Source organism: Amphiura filiformis, chromosome 11 (genome assembly GCF_039555335.1).
Source record: "Amphiura filiformis chromosome 11, Afil_fr2py, whole genome shotgun sequence".
NCBI lineage: Eukaryota > Metazoa > Echinodermata > Ophiuroidea > Amphilepidida > Amphiuridae > Amphiura > Amphiura filiformis.
Window position 1 is genome coordinate 14,458,627 of NC_092638.1, and position 25,105 is coordinate 14,483,731.

Consider the following 25,105-nt stretch of genomic DNA (forward strand, 5'->3'; position numbering starts at 1 on the left):
TCAACAGATTTTTAATTTATGTGTGTGGGTGTTAAAATAACCACCTAGCTGACATGATGGCGTGTCCTCCTTGGTGTCGCAACGGCTAGATTCCTCATTGAAAACAAGAGGGGATGCGCAATATAGAAGCTGGTTGATCACTCCGCCATAGCATTGATAGTATTTTGTGTTGCAATTTGCTGACTCAATCGTTGCACCATCGGGAATGCCGTAGCAGGGGCCACCTAGAAGAAACAGAAAAATAAGAAACAGCGTATTTTAATAGGGTTTATTTTAAACCAGACTATATGACTACAGCGTACGTCAGTGAGCTAGATTCCGTCCTCCAACCGTTTATGAATCGTTCCGCCTAGTTCTAAACATGTTGCAGTCAACTGTCAGAACCTTCAACATATTATCACGAGTTTCTTTGTGCAAATTTTTTAACATTTTCTATAGATTGTTTTCTTCAATATACGCGCGCTGTTTGTTTCTTCCTTTAACCGGGATCTCTGTAAGGTTAGCAACTATTTTCAACTGTTGCGATTTGATTTGGTAGTTCAAAGCATCTTGCGAATGGTAGTGAGCTTTGGCAAAATTTGCATTGATCATTTAATAGTAAATGTGTAGAAGACTTTTGTAAAACGTACAAACAATACATTAAGCAAGTTTTCAAAGTATATGATTTGTAGAATGACCTTTTGCCAAACATCAAAAGTGTTACTTTTCATTAATATATTGATTTGGATAATGAAATTTTTTTTAGGCTGCTCGACCACTAATACATCGTGTGCCCTTAATGATTATCAATACCCCTTCCTGATTGGTGACAAATTAATTATTTCATCAACAGATTTTTAATTTCGTATGTGAGTGTTGTTATAACCACCTTCTAGCTGACATGATGGTGTGTCCTCCTTGGTGTCGCAACGGCTAGATTCCTCATTGAAAACAAGAGGGGATGCGCAATGTAGAAGCTGGTTGATCACTCCGCCATCGCATTGATAGTATTCTGGGTTGCAATTTGCTGACTCAATCGTTGTACCATCGGGAATGCCGTAGCAGGGGCCACCTAGAAGAAACAGAAAAATAAGAAACAGCGTATTTTAATAGGGTTTATTTTAAACCAGGCTATATGACTACAGCGTACGTCACACACCGACATCGCCTGGCTAATAATTATTTGGTGCAGCAGAGATACTAAAATAAATACCCGGGATCGATACACGAGAATTGCTATGCACGATTTTGATATCAGACGAAAATCTTCGGATACCGGGGTAGAAAATGATGAATATCTCCCGTAAATGATTTCGTCTCAAGAAACCAGATCTGGTCTCATACACTTGAAAATACGTAATTGAACAGATATGATAGTCGTTAGCTTGCGTCTTGAGAAAAGGCCGTGCGTCTTGAACTCAAAATCTGACCAAAATTCTAATTTTATATTGCGTTGGTCCTGTATGGACTACAGCGCGCAGGCTATAGCTGCACTCACTACTCCAGTGGAGGCAGTATGACCATTGACCGCAATGTCGTATACAAGCTTACTCACACAGCGAGAAATAAATTACCCCGGCTATTGTCAGTAGCCTTAGTCAGGTCACTTGGCTAATTATGCGTCTCATAAGGTCGGAATAAAATGGCCATGCGTGGCTGTGGATTCAACCTACCATGGCGATTTCCACCATGAAGATATCGGGGCGATGACACTGTGCGTCAGTGAGCTAGATTCCGTCCTCCAACCGTTTATGAATCGTTCCGCCTAGTTTTAAACATGACAACTGTCTGAACCTTCAACATATCACAAAACTGAGTTTCTTTGTGCACATTTTTTAACATTATCTATAGATTGTTTTCTTCAATATATATATCCATTACGGTTTGGTGTAAGTGGTATAGGTTAATTTAAGTGTCTAAACCCCAAGAAGAAGGTGTAGACATTATATTCCTAGACTACCAGAAGGCGTTTGACTCCGTACCACATAAAAGGCTGCTAAGCAAGCTGCAGGCATACGGCTTTGAGGGGAAAGTGCTCAAGTGGATAGAAGGATTTCTGACAGAGAGAACACAGACAGTCTCAGTACGTAATGGTAACTCATCACAAGCAGAGTGTCGAGAGTGGTGTTCCCCAAGGATCGGTGATGGGGCCGCTCCTGTTTATTCTCTATATAAACGACTTGCCCCAACATGTTGAGTCCAGCATTCAGCTATTCGCGGATGATACAAAGATGTTCACCTCTGTCAGCTCACCAGAAGAGGCAGTTAAATTACAGACAGATGTAGACAAGTTACAGAAGTGGTCAGAAATGTGGTTACTCAAATTTAATGCCAGCAAAGGCAAAGTAATGCATATGGGAAGCAACAATCCAAGGATTGATTACATAATGGGAAACCAAAGCTTGGAAGTTATTGATCAAGAAAAAGACCTGGGGGTCTACATTACGAGTGACTGCAAATCAAGCTTGCAGTGCGCCAAGGCATCGCAGAAGGCAATGAACAGTCTAAGGGTCATCAGGAGAACGTTTAAGTATATTGACAAGGAAGGCTTCGCCACACTCTACAAAACATATATTAGACCCCACTTGGAGTATTGCATACAAGCTTGGAGCCCAACGCTGAAGAAAGACATCATAACCTTGGAGAAAGTGCAAAGACGTGCCACAAAACTAGTGCCAGAACTAAGAGACCTGAGCTACGAGGAGAGACGGGAGGAGCTGAATCTATATAGTCTGGAGCAGAGAAGAATCCGCGGAGATCTAATTGAGACATTCAAAATCCTCACAAGTCTAGAAAATACAGACAAGGATAGATTCTTTCAAGTTGTTGATGAGAGCAACACAAGAGGGCACAGTATGAAAATATTCAAGCCAAGATTAACCAAATCACTCAAGTGTAGACAGGACTTTTCCTCCCAGAGAACTGTAAATGGATGGAACAATCTCCCACAGCAAGTCATAAGTGCAGAAAATATGAACTCCTTCAAAAATGCACTTGATAGTCATTGGAAGAGATATGGGGTTATAAAGGCACTTTAGCCTATCCACCTCCCATTAAACCGTAAGTGTAAGTGTAAGTGAGCGCTGTTTGTTTCTTCCTTTAACCATAATAATGGACCCAGCAAACACAAAACGTTTTATACAACATCATTCGCGAAAGGTTTGAAAAGGTTGCCAGAAAACGTTGAAATGTCGGGTTATATAAAAGACATAGAATGGGTATAAAACGTTTTCATAACATTCAAATTTTTTGTTAATAACCTACTTCTAACATAATGTTATTAAAAGGTTGACAAATATTTGGCAAAAAATGTTTGCAAAAAATATTTTACAATAACATTTTCAAAACATTAGAAAAATATTGTTGTATTTTTCATACAAAACGTTATAAAACGTTTCCATGATCTTTATATAACCCGACATTTAATGTTATTAACTGCAATATCAGATATTTAGGCCTATTTAGTAGGGATGGCCACAGTCAGAAAAAAATTTCTTGCTGAGGTGCAAGGACTTTGGTTGCAGGTTACAAAAATGCATTTTGACAACGGCCCAATTTGTGTTTTTTACGCCTATTTTGGAGCTAAAAAAGTGAAAATTGCCCTTAAAAGAGCGCGTCGTTGCCTTAATATAGAAGTTGGTATTATAAATAAATTATATCATAAAAACGCCTTATCCTTGTTCTATCTATTAACGAAGTTGTGTTTAGAGATTTGTTTTTTAAATGTTGATTTTGGACCTGGCAACACTGCAAGTTTTTCAAATGTGAAAAATGCCGTTTTTACGGATTTTGGCGATACGGAAAAATATTTGCGCTCAACTAGGATTTTGTCGTTATGGTTATTGGTAGACCATACCTTACTCCCAACATACGGTATGTAATAAGAACATCTTGGGGAAATGTTTGTTTTTTTTGCCAGAAACACATACATTTTGTAAAAATTCAAAAATTCAAAATGTGCACAGTTTCCCATTAGATCATAACATGCTGTTGTACATCCAAGGTCAAAGGTCTTTTAATCCATATTTGGCGTTGTTCTGGGACTGCAGATGTATATAGAGCTTACAACGCTGGATATTCTTGATGTGGGATTAACGAAAACATTTCAATATGGCTTCAGGTCATAGGTTGAAAAGTACTTTTTATGTGATTTTTACCACAATTTTTACCCAAAAATGTCATTATTACAGAGGATTACAGAGGATATAACTTCTTTAATGATCCCCCGCAGTAAATGTTAATCTTCTCCGGTACGTAGCTGTGGGTTTGCCAATATACTGTGGACATACATGCTATGGCACTCAAGGACCGATCTTCTCTATACTTTTATGAAAAATCCATCTCTGCCGGCATTTCAAATGATGAAATTCAAGCTGTGTTTTATTTTATCTAGGCTTATGTCCGATCGAATTAAATATTGTCCGCTAATCCCTTAGCGCGTCCACATTAGTCGGCAAATAGCGCTATGTCCGACGTGTTTATGTCCGACAAGCCTATTACCGGTCATAAATCTCTCCTTTCTACAGGAGCACCATCAGGAAATTTAACCCGATTTTAAAGTTTTTTTCACTGAAAATTCACTTCCAATAAACGTCCCTCTTTAGGAAAAATTACAGACAATACGGTAGGTAGGCCTATGTCATGTAAGAAAAATTATTATTATTAGTGTTGTTATTATTATTATTATTATTATTGTTATTATTATTATTATTATTATTATTATTATTATTATTATTATTATTTTTAGTTTGACAAAGTAGTCCCATGTTAAAGTAGACTTAGCTCTATATAGCATTTTATACGTAGGCCCTCCATGGTGAACATCTTTGAAAACATGACAAAAATAACAAAAAATAATGCTATCATTTTCTTCGGAGGGGGGTCCCAAATTTACAAAAAGTCGGCTTCAATAAAATTGCGACCTCCCCTATTTCGGCAGCAAAAAGTTTATGACCCCCCACCCCCACAACAGGTATAAAATAATCATACTATCTGTAATCATCTTGTGACTCCCTACATTTTGGTCATCAATTGTTTTTATGACACCCCCGATGGTTGCTTTGCAGCCACACTGACAGATTTGGTGATCATTATCCAGTCGGACCCCCTAAACTCGTTTAGATCCGCCGATGCGTCCCTAGACGTTAATGCTTCCGCCACCACTGAATTATCAACATTGTGTTTTACAAACTAAAACGTTTACGTTAAAAACATAATGTGCGATATTTACCTCCCAGTACCATAGTGTTCATTTTCTTCATCAATGGCCATGTTCCTTGTTCACAGAATGTTCCTTTGAAGTCATCAAGATCCAAAGCCCAGACCATACCACCACGAAGTCCCAACTGAGAAATGATAACACCCTATAATAAAGAAGAATTCAAATTACTACTAAGTATACACCATAAATTATGACGTAATCTGGCATTTCATTGGTAAAAATTTTACGCCACCATCCGAGCAGTGCGATATTTTGATACCTCTCATCGCGTGCGAACAACATCATTATGGTTTATAAAAAGTTCTCTGTGAAAAGACTTTGCACTCAATGACGTCTTCAGCATACGACAGGTTTGCCGATATTACTAAAAAGTAGTAATTGCTTGCTCTTAATGCCTGTGAACTGCTCTGTGAAATAACTCCCCCAGACCCCTTGTCCAAATACTTGTTTTAGCCGACACAGACTTATTTTTAGGCCGATCTGGATGAAAATGGTGTCAAAATGCACAGGAGATCATACTGCATTAAATAAGCCTGTTCCCTAAGAAATATGAAACATCACATATTGGTAGAGTTTAAACCTATACACACAACTAAAATTGTTCACTTACGTGAGCTTTCGACACGACGACTCTGTGCCTTTTTCAAACTGATGGTGATTGAGTTATTGATCTGGGATGTCACATGACGAGCTGAAACATCACCCTTTTCAAAAGGCTGTTTAACCTACCCCTAATTTTAATCAGATTTGGCTTAAACGTGGAGGAGAGGTCTGTTGTGGGGTAAAAGGTGGTTTCATTGCCACAACTGGGCTTCGTGGTCTTTTAGACCGCAGCATATCTAGTTGTTATGCAGTTGTTTTTGGACACGTTGGCAACGTCTAATTCAAGTTGTAGATTTTCATCTTCCCACAGACTGTTATCCTCTTAATCTTACCTTTCTTTCCAAGCTGTATATGTCATCATATCCAACCCATTCAGTAGAAGAATGTGCGTAGATAATTTCTCGGACAGGTTCCTCCTTCACCTTGAAGCCTTGAGCCAATTTCTCACAGATCTGAGAATGTACAAATTAGAAATAACAATCGAAACTTCAAGTAACATAGATTCAATTATCCAGATCCATTACCATGGAAAGTTCAAGTCATCATTATCCAAACACAGGTAGTATCAATGCGAAGACCCGCTCATGATGGACCTGTTATTCACGTCTACAAATATATGTGTCAGCATTAACTTGATCATCGGTGTAACTTCTTATTCGCACATAAATAGTAACTCTTTTTTTTAACTGAACAATTCTACAGGTCTGGTTCTGAAAGTTTTCAAGAAAATATCTCAGCTTATCGCCATTGTAGGCAGTGAATATATACTGCGCCAAGAAAGTATTCTTACCCTTGGAAAAATAATCACAATTTCAAAACTGAACCATATTGGGGTAAATTTCTGCACATTATGACACCACATTGAATCCAAGGTGACCTCCAGAAGTAAAGTTACAAGCAATTGAATAGACGAAGGTCCAGTTTTAAAAGTGACAAATTGGCCTATTCAAGGCGCAAAAAGATTCCAACAAGCGCAACAAAGAGACAACACAGTTTATTCAATGAAACTTTATTTAAAGCAGTTTTTATTTCAGTTTTACTTCTCTGTACTTTTCATAACTTGCATTTTATTTGTCAGCTCTTTTATTTCAGTTTTCTTTTGTTCCTTTTGTTTTAAATTAAAGCCACACACAACTTAGCCATTTACCACTCTCAAACCAAATGTCTAGTCCGTGGAGATTTGAATAGGCCAGTGTGTCACTTTTAAAACTGGACCTTCGTCTCATCAAATGCTTGTTACTTTGCTTCTTGAAGTCACATTGGATTCAATGGGGTGTCAAAATGTGCCGGATTAGATAGTGCATCTATTAAAAAAAATTTACCCCAATATGGTTCAGTTGTAAAATTGTGATTATTTTTCCAAGTGTAAGGATACTTTCTTGGAGCAGTTCACAAGTTAATAACGACGTGGACACTTTGAAGATTAGTTTCTCTGAAACACTTCAGTTTCTCTTGCGGTTATTTTTCAATCCATAGTAATCCACCTACTTTGGTATGTGTTTCGTTTTATATAGCAATTATTTTGCTGATGTATGTTCATTATCGTTCCCTGAGAAGTATTTCTTACCTCATAGTAAGACCAGAAACCAGTTTCTCTGGTGTATGTGCCTTTTGTGGCTCCTCCATTTGCTGGTGCATTGACTCCATTCTCTGCTCCAGCAAGTGTGAATGCCCTTCCGTAGGTTCCCATACCAAGTACTAACTTGCTTGCTGGTGTGCCTCTTGCCAGCCATTCATTTGCCGCCCATTCCTGTCGGATAAAGATCAATTGTCAACGCTTGTTCAGAAATACAGAAACAAGCAAAGTAGTTTGTACATACATACATACATACCGTCGGGTGCATCACATACTGGTCTATCTTGAAATTTTGACTTTTTTGAGAAAATTGGTATATAGTTCTTTTTTACGGAGCTCTTCCAATACAACAAATTACAGACCTCAATTTTCCTAGATAATTAGTTATAAAATGTTAAATTTAAACTATCTATGATTTTTTCAAAATACGTATTTTCACATACTGATCTATCTCGAAAAAACACGCATTTCTAGAAAATCGCAATTGAAAATCTTCGTATTAAGTTTACCGTTCTATAATTTAATTAGACTATGGATTTTCATGAAAGTGGTTTTAAATTAAAGCATATACGTAACAGATTTATTTAAGTGGAATCTTTAATTTTATTTACGTATGTAATATTGCTTAAAACTACACTTAAGTTGTAGTTCTGTATGTGAAATCGTTAATTTCCCGATATCGTATTGAAAGTGCATTACATACTGGTCTATCTCGAGATAGACCAGTATGTGATGCGTCTAAAGTCACGTCTTTGTCATGATTGTTCGCGAAATCGAGATAGCCCCAAGATAGACCAGTATGAAACGCACTTTAAATACGATATCGGGAAATTAACTATTTCACATACAGAACTACAACTTTAGTGTAGTTTTAAGCAATATTGCATACGTAAATATAATTAAAGATTCCACTTAAATAAATCTGTTAGGTATATGCTTTAATTTAAAACCACTTTCATGAAAATCCATAGTCTAATTAAATTATAGAAAGGTTAACTTCATACGAAGATTTTCAATTGCGATTTTCTCGAAATGCGTGTTTTTCAAGATAGACCAGTATGTGATGCGACCGACGATACATACATACAAAAGTTATTTATGACGCAATTCGCCGCAAGGCAACATTGCGTTTACAAATACATCAAAGCAGTAAAACAATATTTATAACAAACAAAAGTTCAGAATAAATGAGTTTTTGACAGTTTCTTGAAAGTGTTTGTGGATGTTGCACCCCTGATGTGCAGTGGCAGATTGTTCCAGGCTTTGGCAGCAGTAGCAGTGAATCTGCGTTCTCCCGCAACAGAGTTGTATCTATGAACTACCAGACGTGAAGGATCATTTGAAGATCTGAGAGGGCTGCCGGGAACATAATAAGAGAACATTTGAGTTATGTAAGCTGGTGATTGGTCATTCAATGCCTTGTATACATAGAGCAGGATCTTGTAAGTTACTCTTTGTGCTATTGGAAGCCAGTGGAGTTTTGTGATTAAGGGTGCAGCTTCAGTCCAGCGACCTAAGGCATATATGACCCGTGCGGCTTTGTTCTGTAAGCGTTGCAAGCGAATCATATTCTTAGATGAAAGGTGAGTGAAAAGTGCATTGCAATAGTCTAAACGTGACAGGACCAGCGCACGGACAACATGATGGCATGTGTCAGAATCAATATATTTTCGGATTCTCCAGATGTTCCTGATGTGATAAACGATCGAGCGACGAAGACTATCGATGTGAGAGGTGAGTGACATTGAACTATCGAAGTGGATGCCAAGATTTCTGATGACCGTAGAGGGTGTGATCTTCAATGAACCAATTTCAAGGCTAACGTCATTAAGCTGAAAATTGTTCATGTTGTAGATAGAGCCAGCAACAAAAAACTCAGTTTTTGCATCATTTAGCTTTAAATAATTCACAGTCATCCATTCTCTGATTTCAGAGATGCAGCTTGAAATCTTGTCAAGAGTGTTAAGCACATCGCCAGGAATCCGAGGGTTGAAAGAAGCATATAACTGGCAGTCGTCAGCATAGATATGATAGTTGATACCATGTTTCTGGATGATCTCCCCAATTGGAACAGTATAAGCGGAGAAAAGCAATGGTCCTAGAACGGAGCCTTGTGGCACACCAAAATCCATTGAGATGGGGTCGGAGAGGTGACCATTGATGCTGACTTCAGAACTCCAACCTTTCAGATAAGATTGGGCCGATTCCAGTGCAGAACCGGTCATGGCGAAACGGTCCTGCAGACGATTTAGGAGAATTGTGTGATCAACAGTGTCAAATGCGGAGCTTAGATCTAATAGCACCACAAAGACAACTCTCCTAGAATCAATCTCACTGAAGATATCGTCACTCACTTTGATTAAAGCACTTTCAGTGCTATGTTTGGGACGGTAAGCAGACTGGAATGGGTCTGAAAGCTTGTTATTGTTCATGTGATCAACAAGCTGCGAAGCAGCGCATTTCTCAATCAGTTTTGCAGTAACAGTTAAATTACTGACAGGCCTATAGTTCTTAAACTCGTCTTTGTCTAGGGATGGCTTCTTAAGCTGTGGTGTTACAATTGCTTTGTGAGCCGCCGTAGGGAAAACCCCTAATTGTAAAGAGGCATTAACAATGCTTGTCAGAGCAGGTAAATTTGCGTCCAAATAATGTTTCATGAGCCAGGTTGGCTGAGGATCGAGGATGCATGAGGCATTGGATGCCTTTGAGATAACATTGTGGACCTCTTCTTCAGTCATTTGGTGAAACTCGATTAGAGGTCTACAGAAAGGTGAGCAACTGTCAACGAACTTGGAAGCATCAATTTTGGTACTATTTGACTCAAGCTCATCACGGATTTTACAGATCTTATTCCTGAAGAACTGAGCAAATTTGTTGCCCAAGTCTCTTGAGTCACCATGGGCAGGCAATGGCTTGGCCTGATTGTTGAGGAGGCTATTTACAGTGTGAAAAATGGTTTTTGCATTGGCATGACATAGCTTATCAGAATAGTGTGATTGTTTGGCTTCAACAATACATTTGGACACATTATTCCTGGCAGATGCATAGTTTTGGCGATCAGACTCAGTTCTAGACTTCCGCCATTTTCTTTCGGCCCTATGACGTTCTTGACGAGCAGAATGGATTGATTGATTGTACCATGGTTGCCTGTTTCTAATAGTCCGCGTACGCGTTTCAGCGGGAGCATGTTCATCCAAACAACCAGTTATGGTCGTGTTGTACCAACTGTAAAGATCATCAGGACTATTTACATCAGGAATGGGATTAAGATGGTCAGTCAAAGTTTTTGAAAATGCCAAGCTATCAATTGCTTTGAAATTTCTGAGAGTTTGCTTGATACGCTGAGGTGGCGGCTTTTCTAAGTTCGTATGGGACATTTGCTGAAGGATGACGCCCTCTATGTTTTCAACATCCTGAATTCAAAAATCTAAAACACCCTGCAAAAACGTCTTAATAAGACATTTAATTCATACGATCAAAATATAGACCTTTTTCTCAGACGTCACCAATCAATCGATATTGGGTCCAGCATTCGCGTCATCAGTACCCAAACGCAAATTCTGCGCGACGCTAGGCGTCCTGCGCGAGATTGCCAGCTCGCAGTACGCGTTTATTCGCTATGGTGTAAAAAGTAAACAAAATTGTGAAACAAAACAAAAGATTGATTTTCAAATAGCATCGCGGTTTTCTTTATCTTTTTTTTAAATCTATTTTGTAGCATCAAAACAAGCTGAAACAAAGGTAAATAGTATACAGTTCCAGAAATAATTCTTTTATGGAAGCTAAAGTGACAGATGACAAAACATTTGGTGTTTTCACATCGCGGGCACGTTGGGAACGCTTTTGTTTTGATGCCAAAATACAAAAGATACGGAAAAACCGCGATGCTATTTAAAATTCAATCTGTTTTGTTTCACAATTTTGTTTACTTTTTACACCGTGGCGAACTAAAAGCGTACTGCGAGCTGGCAATTCCGCGCAGGACGCCTAGCGTGGCGCAAAGTTGATCGCGCGCGCGGCGCGGTATTTGCGTTTGGGTGCTGATGACTCGAATGCTGGACCCCAATATCGATTGATTGGTGACGTCTGAGAAAAAGGTCTATAGACAAGTGGAATGCGTACGCGATGTTCATGCACTGTGCGTACATGGAGTGACACGCATTGGCGACATCGGCGCTGGAATTAAATAGTGACTTTCTTCGCTTACATTGATCATTTGGTCGTCCCAAAATTAAAAGGGGCATATCTGAAAGTGAAACTAACATTTTATGGAAGATGAATACACGTAAATATTCTAGAGACGGAGGTGACAGGAGCAAAAAATTTTTAATACATTTATCTTATAGGAAATGATACGAAGCTATATAAGTGCATTTATATTTCGATAGGACTTGCGGCGGTTCTTGAGCTAAGGCCGATAACAAATAAACATCTCAAAAAAAGTAACTAACCCAAATTCAAAAACAGGTGATTGTATTACAAATCTGTAAAATGAGTTGGAAGCAGAATGTATTTCTGCACATTTTAACACCTCATTTGCAGCAATTGACTAAATATTGACGTCACAGCGTACATTTAAATCAATGTAACCCAAGATTTGAAAGTTGCAGTGAATTCTATTGATTTGGTATTCAGTGTAATGGAAGGAAATCTGTGTAATGATATAAGGTTTTTTTGTATTGTAAAAATTTGTATGTCAGTGCAACTTTCAAATCTGACCTCACTACATTCAATTGACCGGTGTTTTATTGTTTTCTGGGCTATTGTATCAAATGAGGTGTCAAAATGCACAGAAATAAATTCTGCTTCCAACGCATTTTACAGATTTGTAATACAATAACCCCCTTTTGAAAAATAGCCATTATTTAAGGGGGGTTATTTACTTTTTTTGAGATGTTTATATCAAAACGAAAGTTTTGGGTGTTTCCCCCTCCCGAGAAAAATCATGCACAAGGGGAAGGAATTCTGTCGTCACGTCACTTCCGGTTGATGATGTTCGAGTGAAAACAAGTCCCTAATTCGATTTTTGTTGATGATTTCTGTCATTGGTGTTATGTAAATTTCGATCGCATATAGTCAGTGGAATCAAACAACCGTTTCTAAGTCTTCAGAGTGAAAGAAACTTACTTGATTTACCGTTTATATACTGACAAACTTAAAATTAAATTCCATGGTCGAGTGTCGTTTTTTCCGAAATTGAATGTCACTCCAGCAACATCGCTATGTAGCCTCCTTCACAGCCAGTTTCTGTTGTACACAACAAACCGTGAGCCACATGCAGTTTGGGCCCGAGACTAGAGATAGCCTGGATGTCCGACCGACAGAATATCAAGGATTGGGATCATACCAACCCTCTTGTGCATCAGTTTTATTTATCTCAATATTTGAATGCAGACAAAACTCGGCCATGCTCCCCTTCGACCTGCCTTAAAGGCGCACGTAAAAATAACAGATGTGGAAATAGGAGTATAATAAACTGACCAGTAGATACTAGTTGTAGTCCTACTTCATGGCATATTGGATGTCCTAGGGGAAAGTTAACCCATATTTGCAAGACTATTCTTGCCTTCAAGGTGAAAGAAACCTATGTTACCCTCTGGCCATGGTCTGGCCTGCTGTCAAATCTTACCCAAGGAAAGATGACATTCCAATATTCCCCTTTAATAGTTGCAATATTTTAGCAACAGTCACTCGACACCACCTGCTCGGACTTACGTTCATAGTGGGACTGAGACAGTCATAGCTACAAAAGATCTGCCGCAGTCAGAGATCCATGTGTTCCAATATCTGTGGTGTAAACGAAAATAATGCAACACACAAACACGTTTTTAATTAAAAAAACACTAACCACTGTAAGAAGTTGAGTATCATTGTCGTCCTGTGGGGAAGGGCGGGTTGTAGTATGATGACCAGTGACTGATTCCCAGGCTCCTCTCAGATCGTAGCTCATCAGATTAATCCAGTCCAAGTAACTGTAAATGTAAATGGAAGAATAGATCAAAAGACAAAGTTACAGCTCAACTGTAAATGCATGTTCCTAAAGAAGGTGAACCGTGCAAAAAATGAATTAAAAAAGTTGCAACGGACAACCGACAACGCAACGCCTTTGCAACGATAAAAAGCAAACAATCGTATCTCAATGTTTAAAGCAATATTGTAACATTTTCAAACAAAATAGATTAGCATTTCTTTGCCATAAAATGTTAGCTTTTACTGTCAGATATATCCCTTTTATTTTTGAGCCGAACAACTACGGCAAAGCAAAGAAAATTGGAATTTCGCCAATACGTACCACTCCTTCGGTCATGTTGTGGTACGACCCTTTGTTGTGTATATCACCGTCCCGCACGCCGTGTACGTACTGTGTGTTATGAACATCGTGTATGCGTTCGACTAATAATTCCATCGTAATAATAAATCGCTGGTTCCGGCGTTTTATTTTGACAAAACTACAACACCTAGAGTCTTGATTTTTGCAAGGTATATTGGTTTAATGAAGTACAATTTAATCGTGTAAAAAAAGGAATTTTAAAATTTCAGTGAGGGCGTCTTCCTCAGCAAATGTTATAATATGGCTTTAAGGATACATGATAATTTCTAATGTTGTATGCGACGTGGGTCACGTGTTTGTATACGAGGTTCACACTAGTACCAGATTCTGAATTTTGATGCATACAGGGGAAATTATATATTTTCTTCTACAGGAAGTCCTCTGATCCATGTTTAATTAATATCAGAATGACATGCACCGAAAATCCCAATTTTACGTTGTGTTATCTTTCTATCTCCAAACTGCAACAATTTTGACAAAACTGACTTACGCTTGGATCTTGTCGATTTCATAGGCAGCATCCATGTTTCCTTTGCCAGCAGCTACAGCAGCAGTCAAAAGCATACGCTCCTGGCCAGTGGAGGCAGATTCGGCTTCAAAAGCAGCTCTCAATTCCTAGAGAGAGTTACCAAAAATATTTAACCCATTTAAGTCTTTATTCAAACAAATAAAAAGGCTGTCAAATGTTAAATACAAAACATGGTATTAAAGAATCCATTCGGTTTTGGTCCAAAAGTGAACCTAAAGGGCGTGGTTTATTAAATCTAGGAAAATGGATTGACCAAATTGTTTTTGGAAAAGCTCTAGTTTTAAGTAAAAATATCAAAAACATTTAAAGTACAGAGCTACTTTAGGTGATAAACATGATAAACGAAAAAAAAAAAAACAGGTATCAATTTAAGCATTTCTAAATCCTTACCGCACAAAGTACTGTAAACAGTTCCCGGTTTTCTGGTCTCTTCATCGGATCATCGGATCTGACATTGTCTCCTGGATACTCCCAGTCAAGGTCCAAACCATCAAACTTCCACTTCCTCAGATAACCGATGGCATGATCAATGAACTTCTGTCTGCTTGCAGCTGTTGCTACCACCTCCGTGAATCCAGCAGATCCATGGGTCCATCCACCGACAGCCAGTAGAGTCTTTAGGCCAGGGTTTTGCATCTTAAGATCGGTGAAATGCTCGAACATACCTTTTGACCAATCTGTAGATTCATCATTCCATTCATATGGAGCTAGAACACCATTGGCAATTTTAGCAAATGAATAGAACAAATGGGTACATAGGAATGGATGGATGTGGTAAGGGAAGAATTGCCCTGCGTCTGGACGGTATTGGGACCAGTTGGTGTGGTAGCAACCAAAAACTGGGGCTGTAGATAGAGAAAAACAAAACAAGACATTTTTAATCACATTCATTATTATGTAATCAAAAGAACAAACGTAAACACCAGTTCGTTCGTGTTCCATCTCCAATACACAAAGAAGAGTTTAAATTTTGTGCGTCTGGCCATAGCATTCTCAACATGCCCAACATACTTGCACAATATAATACCGAATTACCGTACCAGTCAAATTATTTTTAGATTTTTGCAAAACTACGTTGGACCTTAATTACGATTTTATGTTAGGTTGAACTGCTAATTTAAAAAGTCGTTGTATAAAACTACTTGTTTCCACAAAATTCATAAATTAATATTAAGAGAACTAATTATTTGCAGTCATGTTACCATTTTTTGGTTCAATAACAGTTCTGTGTTTAACACCGCTAGTTCTCGGGCTCGAGAGAACTCCACAGACCAACACGGCTAAGACTATAAATCGCAACATCTTGTTGTATGCTAGAAAAAACAGAATAGAAAAATAAAGTTAACTTTAACAGAAACATACTAGGAAAGCCCTGTTTGTGTAGACAAATATGGTTCTTCCAAAGGTGCTAGTTGATATTGATACTCAAAAGTAAGTATCCTCTTTATCGCATTAGACTTCCTGTATGACACACGCATTTCATTTTTAGGAGTAATTGAAGACCTGAGCGCAAGAAGACCGTAAGTCCACTTGGCCCCTCAACATGTATACACTAAAGTTTTGTATAGTTTCTTAGGGTTTTATACTGTTTAATACATGTTCTAGGGTGAAAACAACATGAAAGGTTGTGAAAGAGTTGTTTTGGCACCTGAACATGAATAAAACATTACCAAACTATACGAAACTATACACAACTTTAGTGAATACATGTTGAGGGGCCAAATGGACTTACGGTCACCTTTGCGCTCATGTCTTCAATTTTACCTCATCTCGTTTATTTTAATTTTTATATTGTTTGAAATGAAAAAAAAATGAAAAAACAATAAAAAAAAATGCTTTTTGAAAATATTTTTTCTCATACAATTTTGTTTACAAGCAATATGGAATCATTCAATAAAATATCCTATGAAATTAAATTCATCAATTCATCAATTTTGATATCATACTATAAATAGGCTAATGTTGTATGTATGTATGTTTGTGTGTTAGTATGAAGATTGAAAGGCTCCGTCAGTTTGGATCCAAATGTCGCCAAATTCACACGGGAGGTTAAGAAATATACGGGAAATGCATTGCACTTTATTTGGTTGAAAACGGTCAACAATGGGCTGCAAAAACAGTAAAAATATAGGTAAAAACGGTGTTTTTGTTATGAACACGTCCGCAGACACGCTATGACTATGAGAGGGCGTAATAAATACGGGAACAGATGTGTGTTGTATAAACAACATGAAGCGGTACTATAGAGAAAAATTAATGAAACTTAAATTGAGGACAAAAAGGTACGAGTAATAGGCCAACGGGTTAAAGATTACAAGCTAAGCAGCAAATATAAAAAGGGGGGCAAAACAGGCCCTTGTACAGAAGAAAAAGGAAATGCAAGAAGGGACAGGTCTTGAAAAATAAAATTTACTTTTTCAATGAGTCTATAACTGTTCGGTAATTTCTCCTGTTTGAGTGAACGGTCCCATTCACTCATCTAGCGGGGACATTTCCCCCAAATTAGCTAATTTTATTTTTAATTTTCCTTGAATCCTGTTGACTTTCTTCTGTTTTTCCCCTCTCTTTTTTTCTTTTTCAAACATACTGCAGTTACTGTCCGTTTTCATATACACAATACACAGTGCTCTTACCATTGACGCGTGACCTCTACAAATGATGTATGTTGGAAGAATGGGCACTTGCCTAGTTAACATCACTGTGTGAAAAATAACCAGCCAATATTTAACCTATTCTCCAAACTTCTAGCAAATATATTTCTCAAACATGACCTAAAATTACAGCTAGATTAGATGTTCAGAAATAGTCGCACTTTTGTAAAATATGAGTGAGGGCAAGGCATAGCTAGCCAACTCCCCGTGTTAATTGAATGGAGATTTGACCGAAAATATTGGTATCGGATCGCTCACTTCTGAAGGATGCCACAAAAAAACGGTACAAGCTACATTTAAACTATTCTCTGGCAATCATCATGATGAGTTTCTTATATAGGCCCTAGTATGCCGAAATTGGGTACTGTAGGTGATTGACAAAGGGTCGCACTTTTGTGTTTTAGGAAGGATATGTAAACGACAGATAACACCAAAAATATGAAGAAATTATTTCCAAACCGTGTTAAGTCAACAATCATTATGTTGCTCATTTCAAGAATGCTGGTTAACAAAAAGCAGGCCATTGTCTCATTTCGTGAACAAAGGTCTACATACCATTGTTTCCTTGCGTTTCCTTTATAATCGGTTACCCAACTGAAGCTGTATTATAGCAGCTCATTGCTATATCGCACATATAAAACAGACACATGTGCACAGCCAGAGAAGATCCGATTTAATCAGTTGAGCTGTTTCAATGAGAGTTATCTTGGTTTAATAGCTTTTAATGGGGTTTAAGTCCTGCAAAGGTCGAGGTAAATTCTACTGTAGACATGACTGCATCATGAATGCAAAATCCTTCACCAATGTGGTAAAATTATTCCCTCCCCTTTGGGGCGATTAACGGAAGAATAGACGCCAATGCAGTGATCTTCAAGATCACAATCTTACTATAAACTAGATTTCGCGGTTCTCGGGTTGGGCGGTTCTCGTGATAGGCCTATCTCTAATTACCCAACACCCGTTACCCATAATACTTGTCCTAACCTTTCAAACAACTACGATATGCGTCGCTCAATGATTAATCAACTCTGTTAATGTTTTGTAGCTGTGACGCTTACTTCGGTAGGCTACCCATAATCTGAAAACCCATCGTTCGCCTCTTTCAAACCCTGTCCTGCTACCACATTGAGGACCCCAAAATACCCCGAAATACAACGCAAACGGGTTATACCATAACTGATGATTTTATGTTAATCCTGTCTTGAAAATAGGCCTATTGGTCCGATGAGATGCACCTGTTAGTCACACTGTAATGTTTTTCCGATGCGCGCACTGTACTCCGCGCACACTCCCGTTGATACTCCGCGATAGCGCACCGCGAGCACGCGATAGTGCACCGCGTGAACGCGAAACGCGCGAACGCGATAGCGCGCGGACAGAGGACGGACGGACGGACACGCCGTAATTAGTATTAAGATAGGGGAATGTTGTATGTATGTATGTATCTATCTATGTATCTATCTATCTATGTATCTATCTATCTATGTATGTATCGTGTATAAAGGCTCCGTCAGTTTCGATCAAAATGTCGCCAAATTCATACGGGACATTGATGCATATACTGAGACGGTAATGCGAAAATTTGGTTGAAAACGGTCAAGAATTGGCTGCAAAAACAGTGAAAATATGGGTAAAACGGGGTTTTTGTTATGAAAATCGGTTACCAGCCTACGCGTCACTGCGCAGCTGGCCGGCATGGCAGCACGTCGGCGCCGCGTGTATAATGCGCATTATGCCAATGCGCGCGTAAACGTGCATAGCCACACGACTTGCGAGCCAGAGACCAGTGGACATGATAATACGGGAAGAAGGAAAAATAAAGGACAAAAAGGTACATGGACGGGTCACGGGATACCGGGTGAACACGCATGATGCAGTCATGTCTACAGTAGAATTCATCTCGACCTTTGCAGGACTTAAACCCCATTAAAAGCTATTAAACCAAGATAACACTCATTGAAGCAGCTCAACTGATTAAATCAGATCTTCTCTGGTTGTGCACAAGTGTCTGTTTTCAATGTGCGACATCGCAATAAAGCTGGTATTATAGCTTCAGTTGGGTAACCGATTATAAAGGAAACGAAAGGAAACAATGGTATGTGTACCTTTGTTCACGAAATGAGACAAAGACCTGCTTTTTGTTAACCAGCATTCTTCAAAATGAGCAACATAATGATTGACTTAACACGGTTTGGAAATAATTTCTTCATATTTTTGGTGTTATCTGTCATTCATTCATTCATTCATTCATTCATTTTATTTCCATAAAAAACTGACATTCACAAAAACAATCAAATTAAAAATTTACAGAAAACAACACATTATGGAGGAAGAGGCTGGAAGGCCAATAAGGCCAGATATATCGCCTCCCCCTAGAAATTATAAAGTTACAAATAACATTTATACAAAAAAATCAATCAAATATCACATAAAAAGGAATAGTGAACCAAAAGACAAGACAAGGACGGTGCTTAAAGATAATATATTAAGTATATTTTGAGATTAACATTTCTTTTAATTGATAACGGAAATGTTTAATAGATCTGGAGTTTTTCACAAAAATACCTAGTGAATTCCAAAGGATGGGGCCTTTAGTACGAATTGCGTGATCAGAAAAACTTTTTGTTTTTAGTCAAATTTAAGTCGTTTACATGTCTTGTCTTGTAGTTATGTACATCAGAGCGTTTGGAAAAATAATTATTAAATATAAGAGGGAGTTCATTAATAGAATACTTGTACATGAATGTACCCAAATCTAGTGTGTACATATCTTCGATAGTTAAGATGTTATAGTTTGCAAACAACGGTCCTGTATGTTCTCTGTAGTGACTGTTTGCTATCGTTCTTATAGCCCACTTTTGGAGTTTCATTAATTTACTTAAGTAAGTTTTACAGGTATCCCCCCATACAAGTATTCCATAATTAAGATAGGGCATTATCAAAGTACAATAAAGGGTATGTAAAATAAGTTCTGGTACATAATGTTTTAGTTTGGTCATGACACCAACATTTCTTGACACTGTTTTTGAAATACAATCTATGTGGCTTTTCCAAGTGAGACATTCATCTATTAACACACCAAGAAACTTGGTTTGTTGTACTCTTTCTAAGGTAGTGTAGTTAAGTATGATTCTCAGATCATTAATTTGTGTCATATTTGGCGTTCCTAGTATCATGTAATTTGTTTTACTGGCATTAACAGACAATTTATTTGCTCTGAACCAATTGCTCACTTCCTCTAGTTCTTTGTTTATAAGATTGACTTGCTTTTCTATGTTTTCATGTGAATATAAAATTGTTGTATCATCTGCAAAGAGGATGAAATCAAGTATATTAGATGTATTAGTTATATCATTTATATATAGTATAAATAAAAGAGGGCCGAGAATAGATCCTTGCGGAACTCCGCAAATTACATTTTTCAATTCTGATGAATGGCAATTATAAGATACATATTGTTTCCTGTTACTTAAATAACTTCTGAACCAGTCTAAGACAATGCCACGAAGGCCATAGTGTTCTAGTTTGTGAAGGAGAATATTGTGATCAATTGTATCAAATGCCTTAGACAAGTCCAAAAATATTCCAACAGTCGTCTCGTTTCTCTCAACAGCGAAATTTATTTTATCTACCATTTGTTCAATAGCCATAGAGGTTGAGTGCTTTGGTCTAAAACCAAATTGTTTAGTGTTAAGGATTCCTTGAGTATCAATATAATCCATACATCTGTTAAAAACTAATCTTTCAAGAATTTTGGAAAAACATGGTAGGAGAGAAACGGGACGATAATTTGAGAAAACTTCAACATCTTGTTTTTTGTTTAGTGGTATGACCTTAGCTACTTTCATTTTATCTGGAACAATTCCGGTAGAAATAGATAAATTAAATATCATATTAAGAGGTTTGGCAATTTCTCGACTTACTTTTTTTATGATTAGATTGCCAATATTGTCGTGACCACCACTCTTATCATTGATTGTTTTCCATGTTTGTTTCATATTGCATTTAGCATGCTCAAACTTAGAGAAAAAATATTTTCGTTTCGATTTTCGAAGAAGCATTTGTAACTTATTTTTATATGTCTTAAATAATTGACAATTTCTAGCATTAGGTGATTTAATATATTGTTTATACAATAAATTCTTTTTATTAATACTCTTAAGTAAACCTTTGGTGATCCATGGTGCTATTGGTTCTTTTCTTCTATTACCCGTGCATTTTTTTAATGGGATACAATCATCATATAAAGTATTAAAAGTATCAATAAATGTATTATAATCATCATTTGCATTATTATTGTCAAGAGTTTCGTCCCATTTAACCTCTGACAGTCGTTTTTTAAACTTAGATACATTAACATCACTATGAATTCTTTTGTAAGTTGCCTTATTCGTTTTTTTTCATTTCGTTTATGTATTTCAAGATTGGTTGACAAAGTAGTTGGAAAATGGTCACTTATGTCTGTAATCAAAATTGTCGATTTGATTATATTTTCATTGGTTGTCAGAATATTGTCAATAATTGTAGCTGATGTTGGCGTAATTCTAGTTGGTTTATAAATTGTAGGCGTCAATGAACATGAGTAAAGAAGTTCAAGATAATCATGAGTGGGTCTGTGACTATCTACCTTTAGTAAATCAATGTTGAAATCACCCATTATATATATCTGTTTTCTGTCTGATGTTAATTTTTTTTTTTTTTTTTCAAAATCCGTCATAAAGTCATTTATTGAATTGTGAGCCCTGTATAACACACCGACTACAGCATTTTTAGAAGAATTACATTCAATTTCTATAAAACACGACTCATAATTAGAGTGGGCATGACAAAGGTCTGGCCTAAGTTTATACTTAACTTTATCAGAGATATAAAGGCACACGCCTTTGTCGTTTACATATCCTTCCTAAAACACAAAAGTGCGACCCTCTCCAAACATCTAAATTAGCTAAAAATTTAGGACATGTTACAAAACTATATTTTCTATAACCTATTTAGAATAGTTTAAATGAAGCTTGTACCGTTTTTTTGTGGCATCCTTCAGAACGGAGCGGTCCGTTACCAATATAGCTCAATATTTTCGGTCAAATCTCCATTCAATTAACACGGGGAGTTGGCTAGCTATGAGCTAGCTATGCTTTGCCCTCACTCATATTTTACAAAAGTGCGACCATTTCTGAACATCTAACCTAGCTGTAATTTTAGGTCATGTTAGAGAAACATATTTGCTAGAAGTTTTGGAGAATAAATTAAATATTGGCTGGTTATTTTTCACACAGTGATGTTAACTAGGCAAGTGTCCATTCTTCCAACATACATCATTTGTAGAGGTCACGCGTCAATGGTGAGAGCACTGTGTATTGTGTATAGGAAAACGGACAGTAACTGCAGTATGGTCCGCAGACACGCTATGAGAGGACGTAATAAATACGGGAAAAAGATTTGTGGAGAAGCGGTACTATAAAGAAAAAGAAAATTAAAATGAGGACAAAAAGGTACGAGTAATTAGGCCAACGGGTTAAAGTAACTAAATGAAACGGAAACGAAACAAAGAAGGAAATGAACTAATCAGGAAATGTAAGAAAAAAAGAAGCTAAAATAATGAGAACAGAATTAAGTAAAAAACATGGAAACGGGAAATCACAAGCAGCAAATAAAAACAGAAGCTAAAAGGGAAATGTAAGAAAGAACAGATTTAGAAAATAATGGGAACGGGGTTAAATAAATTAATGACATGGAAACTTAAAATCACAAGCTAAGCAGAAGAAACTAAAAAAGAAAATGTAAGAAGAGACAGATTTAGATAAATAAAATGTACCTTTTCAATGATTCTACCTGTTCAGTAATTCTTCCTGTTATAGTGAACGCTCACATTTACTCATCTAGTGGGGACCCGCGTGAAGCGCGGGTATCCCGCTAGTCTTACTATAAATAGGGGAATGTTGTATGTATGTATCTATCTATCTATGTATCTATCTATTTATGTATGTGTATAAAGGCTCCGTCAGTTTCGATTCAAATGTCGCCAAATTCATACGGGACATTGAGGCATATACCAAGACGGTAATGCGAAAATTTGAAAACGGTCAAGAATTGGCTGCAAAAACAGTGAAAATATGGGTAAAAACGGGGTTTTTGTTATGAAAATCGGTTACCAGCCTACGTGTCACTGCAGCTGACCGGCAGCGCGTCGGCGCCGCGTGCGTAATGCGCATTACGCAAATGCCCGCGTAAACGGCGCAGAGCCACACGACTTGCGAGCTAGAGACCAGTGGACATGGTAATACGGAAAGAAGGAAAAATAAAGGACAAAAAGGTACATGGACGGGTCACGGGATTATGATAACCATGATAACCATGATAACGGGTGAACACCGTCCGCAGACACGCTATGAGAGGACGTAAATACGGGGGAAAGATGTGTGCTGTACATGAATAAACAACATGAAGTGGTACTATAAAAATTCAATTAAAATGAGGAAAAAAAGGTGCGAGTAATAACTAAATGAAACGGGAACGAAACAAAGAAGAAAAGCTAATCAAGAAATGTAAGAAAAAAGGAAGCTAAAATAATGAGAACAGAATTAAATTAAAAACATGGAAACGGGAAATCACAAGCAGCAAATAAAAAAAGAAGCTAAAACTACAATATAAGGAAGAACAGATTTAGAAAATAATGGGAACCATGGGAACGGGGTTAAATAAATAAACAACGTGGAAACGGAAAATCACAAGCAGAAGAAACTAAAAAAGAAAAATGTAAGAAGAGACAGATTTAGATAAATAAATGGTATTTGTTTGAATAAAGACTTTTCAATGATTATACCTGTTCAAAATTCTTCCTGTTATAGTGAACGCCCCCATTTACTCATCTAGCGGGGACCCGCAAATTTTATGGCAAATGATTAAAAATTGATATTTTTGATATTTAACAGTACTCGAAGTAAACTTTATAAATCAGATGATTTATACTTAAATTTAAAGTGTATGTAGGTGGGATGAAAAGCCGACGATCAATTGAAAATTTTGACCTTTCGTTTTGAAGATATGGATTTTTTAATTAACTAATTAATTAATTTTGTAGAGGGGTCATTTTTTCTTACATTTTTTTAATGTTCCTCATATCATGCTTGAGAAAATAAGGTCTTGTTCTGTATTTATTTCGCCCCTTATGTATTTCTTTATTTTTGTTTTCATCGTTTCATTATTACATCGCCCTCTATAATAATTATGTTGGACGTAATTTATTTCCTGAGCCGAGGTGTGTTTTTAGCTATTATTGACCCCGTTACAGAAAAAAAAAGTGCACAAAATACATTTCCCAATGTAATGTATACATTTTCACATAAAAATAAATTTAGGAGTTAAAATGAATGTGAAAAAAGTTACTGAAACAACTCCACCGGGAATCGAACCCGGGCCTCATGCGTGGCAGGCAAGAATTCTACCACTGAACCACGAGAACATTTGAACAATTTTTAGAAATGACATATTCAACTCAAATAATTGCAGTCTCTTCAGCAGCGTTTGGTTCCCTTTCTCCCTCCCCTATACACACACTCTTCCCCCTCTCTCTTCTCTATCTCTCTTCTCATTTCTTCTAGCAATAGATAACTTGAATAAAAGTCAACTATTGTATACTGTAAGATAGCTTCAATCGTCATCTCGATCCCCGTGTATGCGACATGCATATGAATCGACACTCGAGTAGGATTCAAGTGTCTATTGTGTTATAATCTCGGTTGAAATATTTCGTTGGTCTATATCTGTTCACAGGAAATAAGCTAAGGCTAATTTGGAAATCGAACCCATGCTTTCAAATGTAGATTGACTTGTTCGACTTCTCTACTCGTGAATATTGCACTGCGAAATTTAAAAACTTCTTTTGTACATACTTTGATCAAGGTATCTTCAAACCTGATATTCTGCGGTTTTTCGATAATGTAACAAACTGAAATGAAAACCGAAAATGCTTTCTACAAATTTTTAATTTTTAACAAAGGGTACAAACAAAGATATCGATAATGACGTCAGTCAAGAGCTTAGGCAGGATAATAGGAAACCATGTGGCCAAAATCAAAACTAAAACCCAATATTTTAAACGACCGAATGTCATCAGAAAGCGTAAACGACAACGAAATCAGAAACTGTAAAGATAAAAAAGACCCTTAGAATTCACTAGTACGTTCACGCGGTACCTCTGGTTTGAACCATATCA

The 25,105-nt window shown here is 37.3% G+C and overlaps 1 protein-coding gene across 1 annotated transcript; it reads right to left on the bottom strand.

Moving 5' to 3' along the window:
- LOC140163496 (chitinase-3-like protein 1) lies at positions 1-24,551 on the bottom strand. Its single transcript, XM_072186809.1, has 10 exons — positions 24,446-24,551; positions 15,442-15,552; positions 14,630-15,084; positions 14,201-14,325; positions 13,228-13,351; positions 7,371-7,553; positions 6,136-6,255; positions 5,210-5,342; positions 869-1,051; positions 1-224 (listed from the first exon to the last, which is right to left on the bottom strand). The coding sequence occupies exons 1-10, from the start codon at positions 24,549-24,551 to the stop codon at positions 1-3; spliced, it is 1,764 nt and encodes a 587-aa protein (XP_072042910.1).
- Between the last annotated feature and the right edge of the window lie 554 nt (positions 24,552-25,105).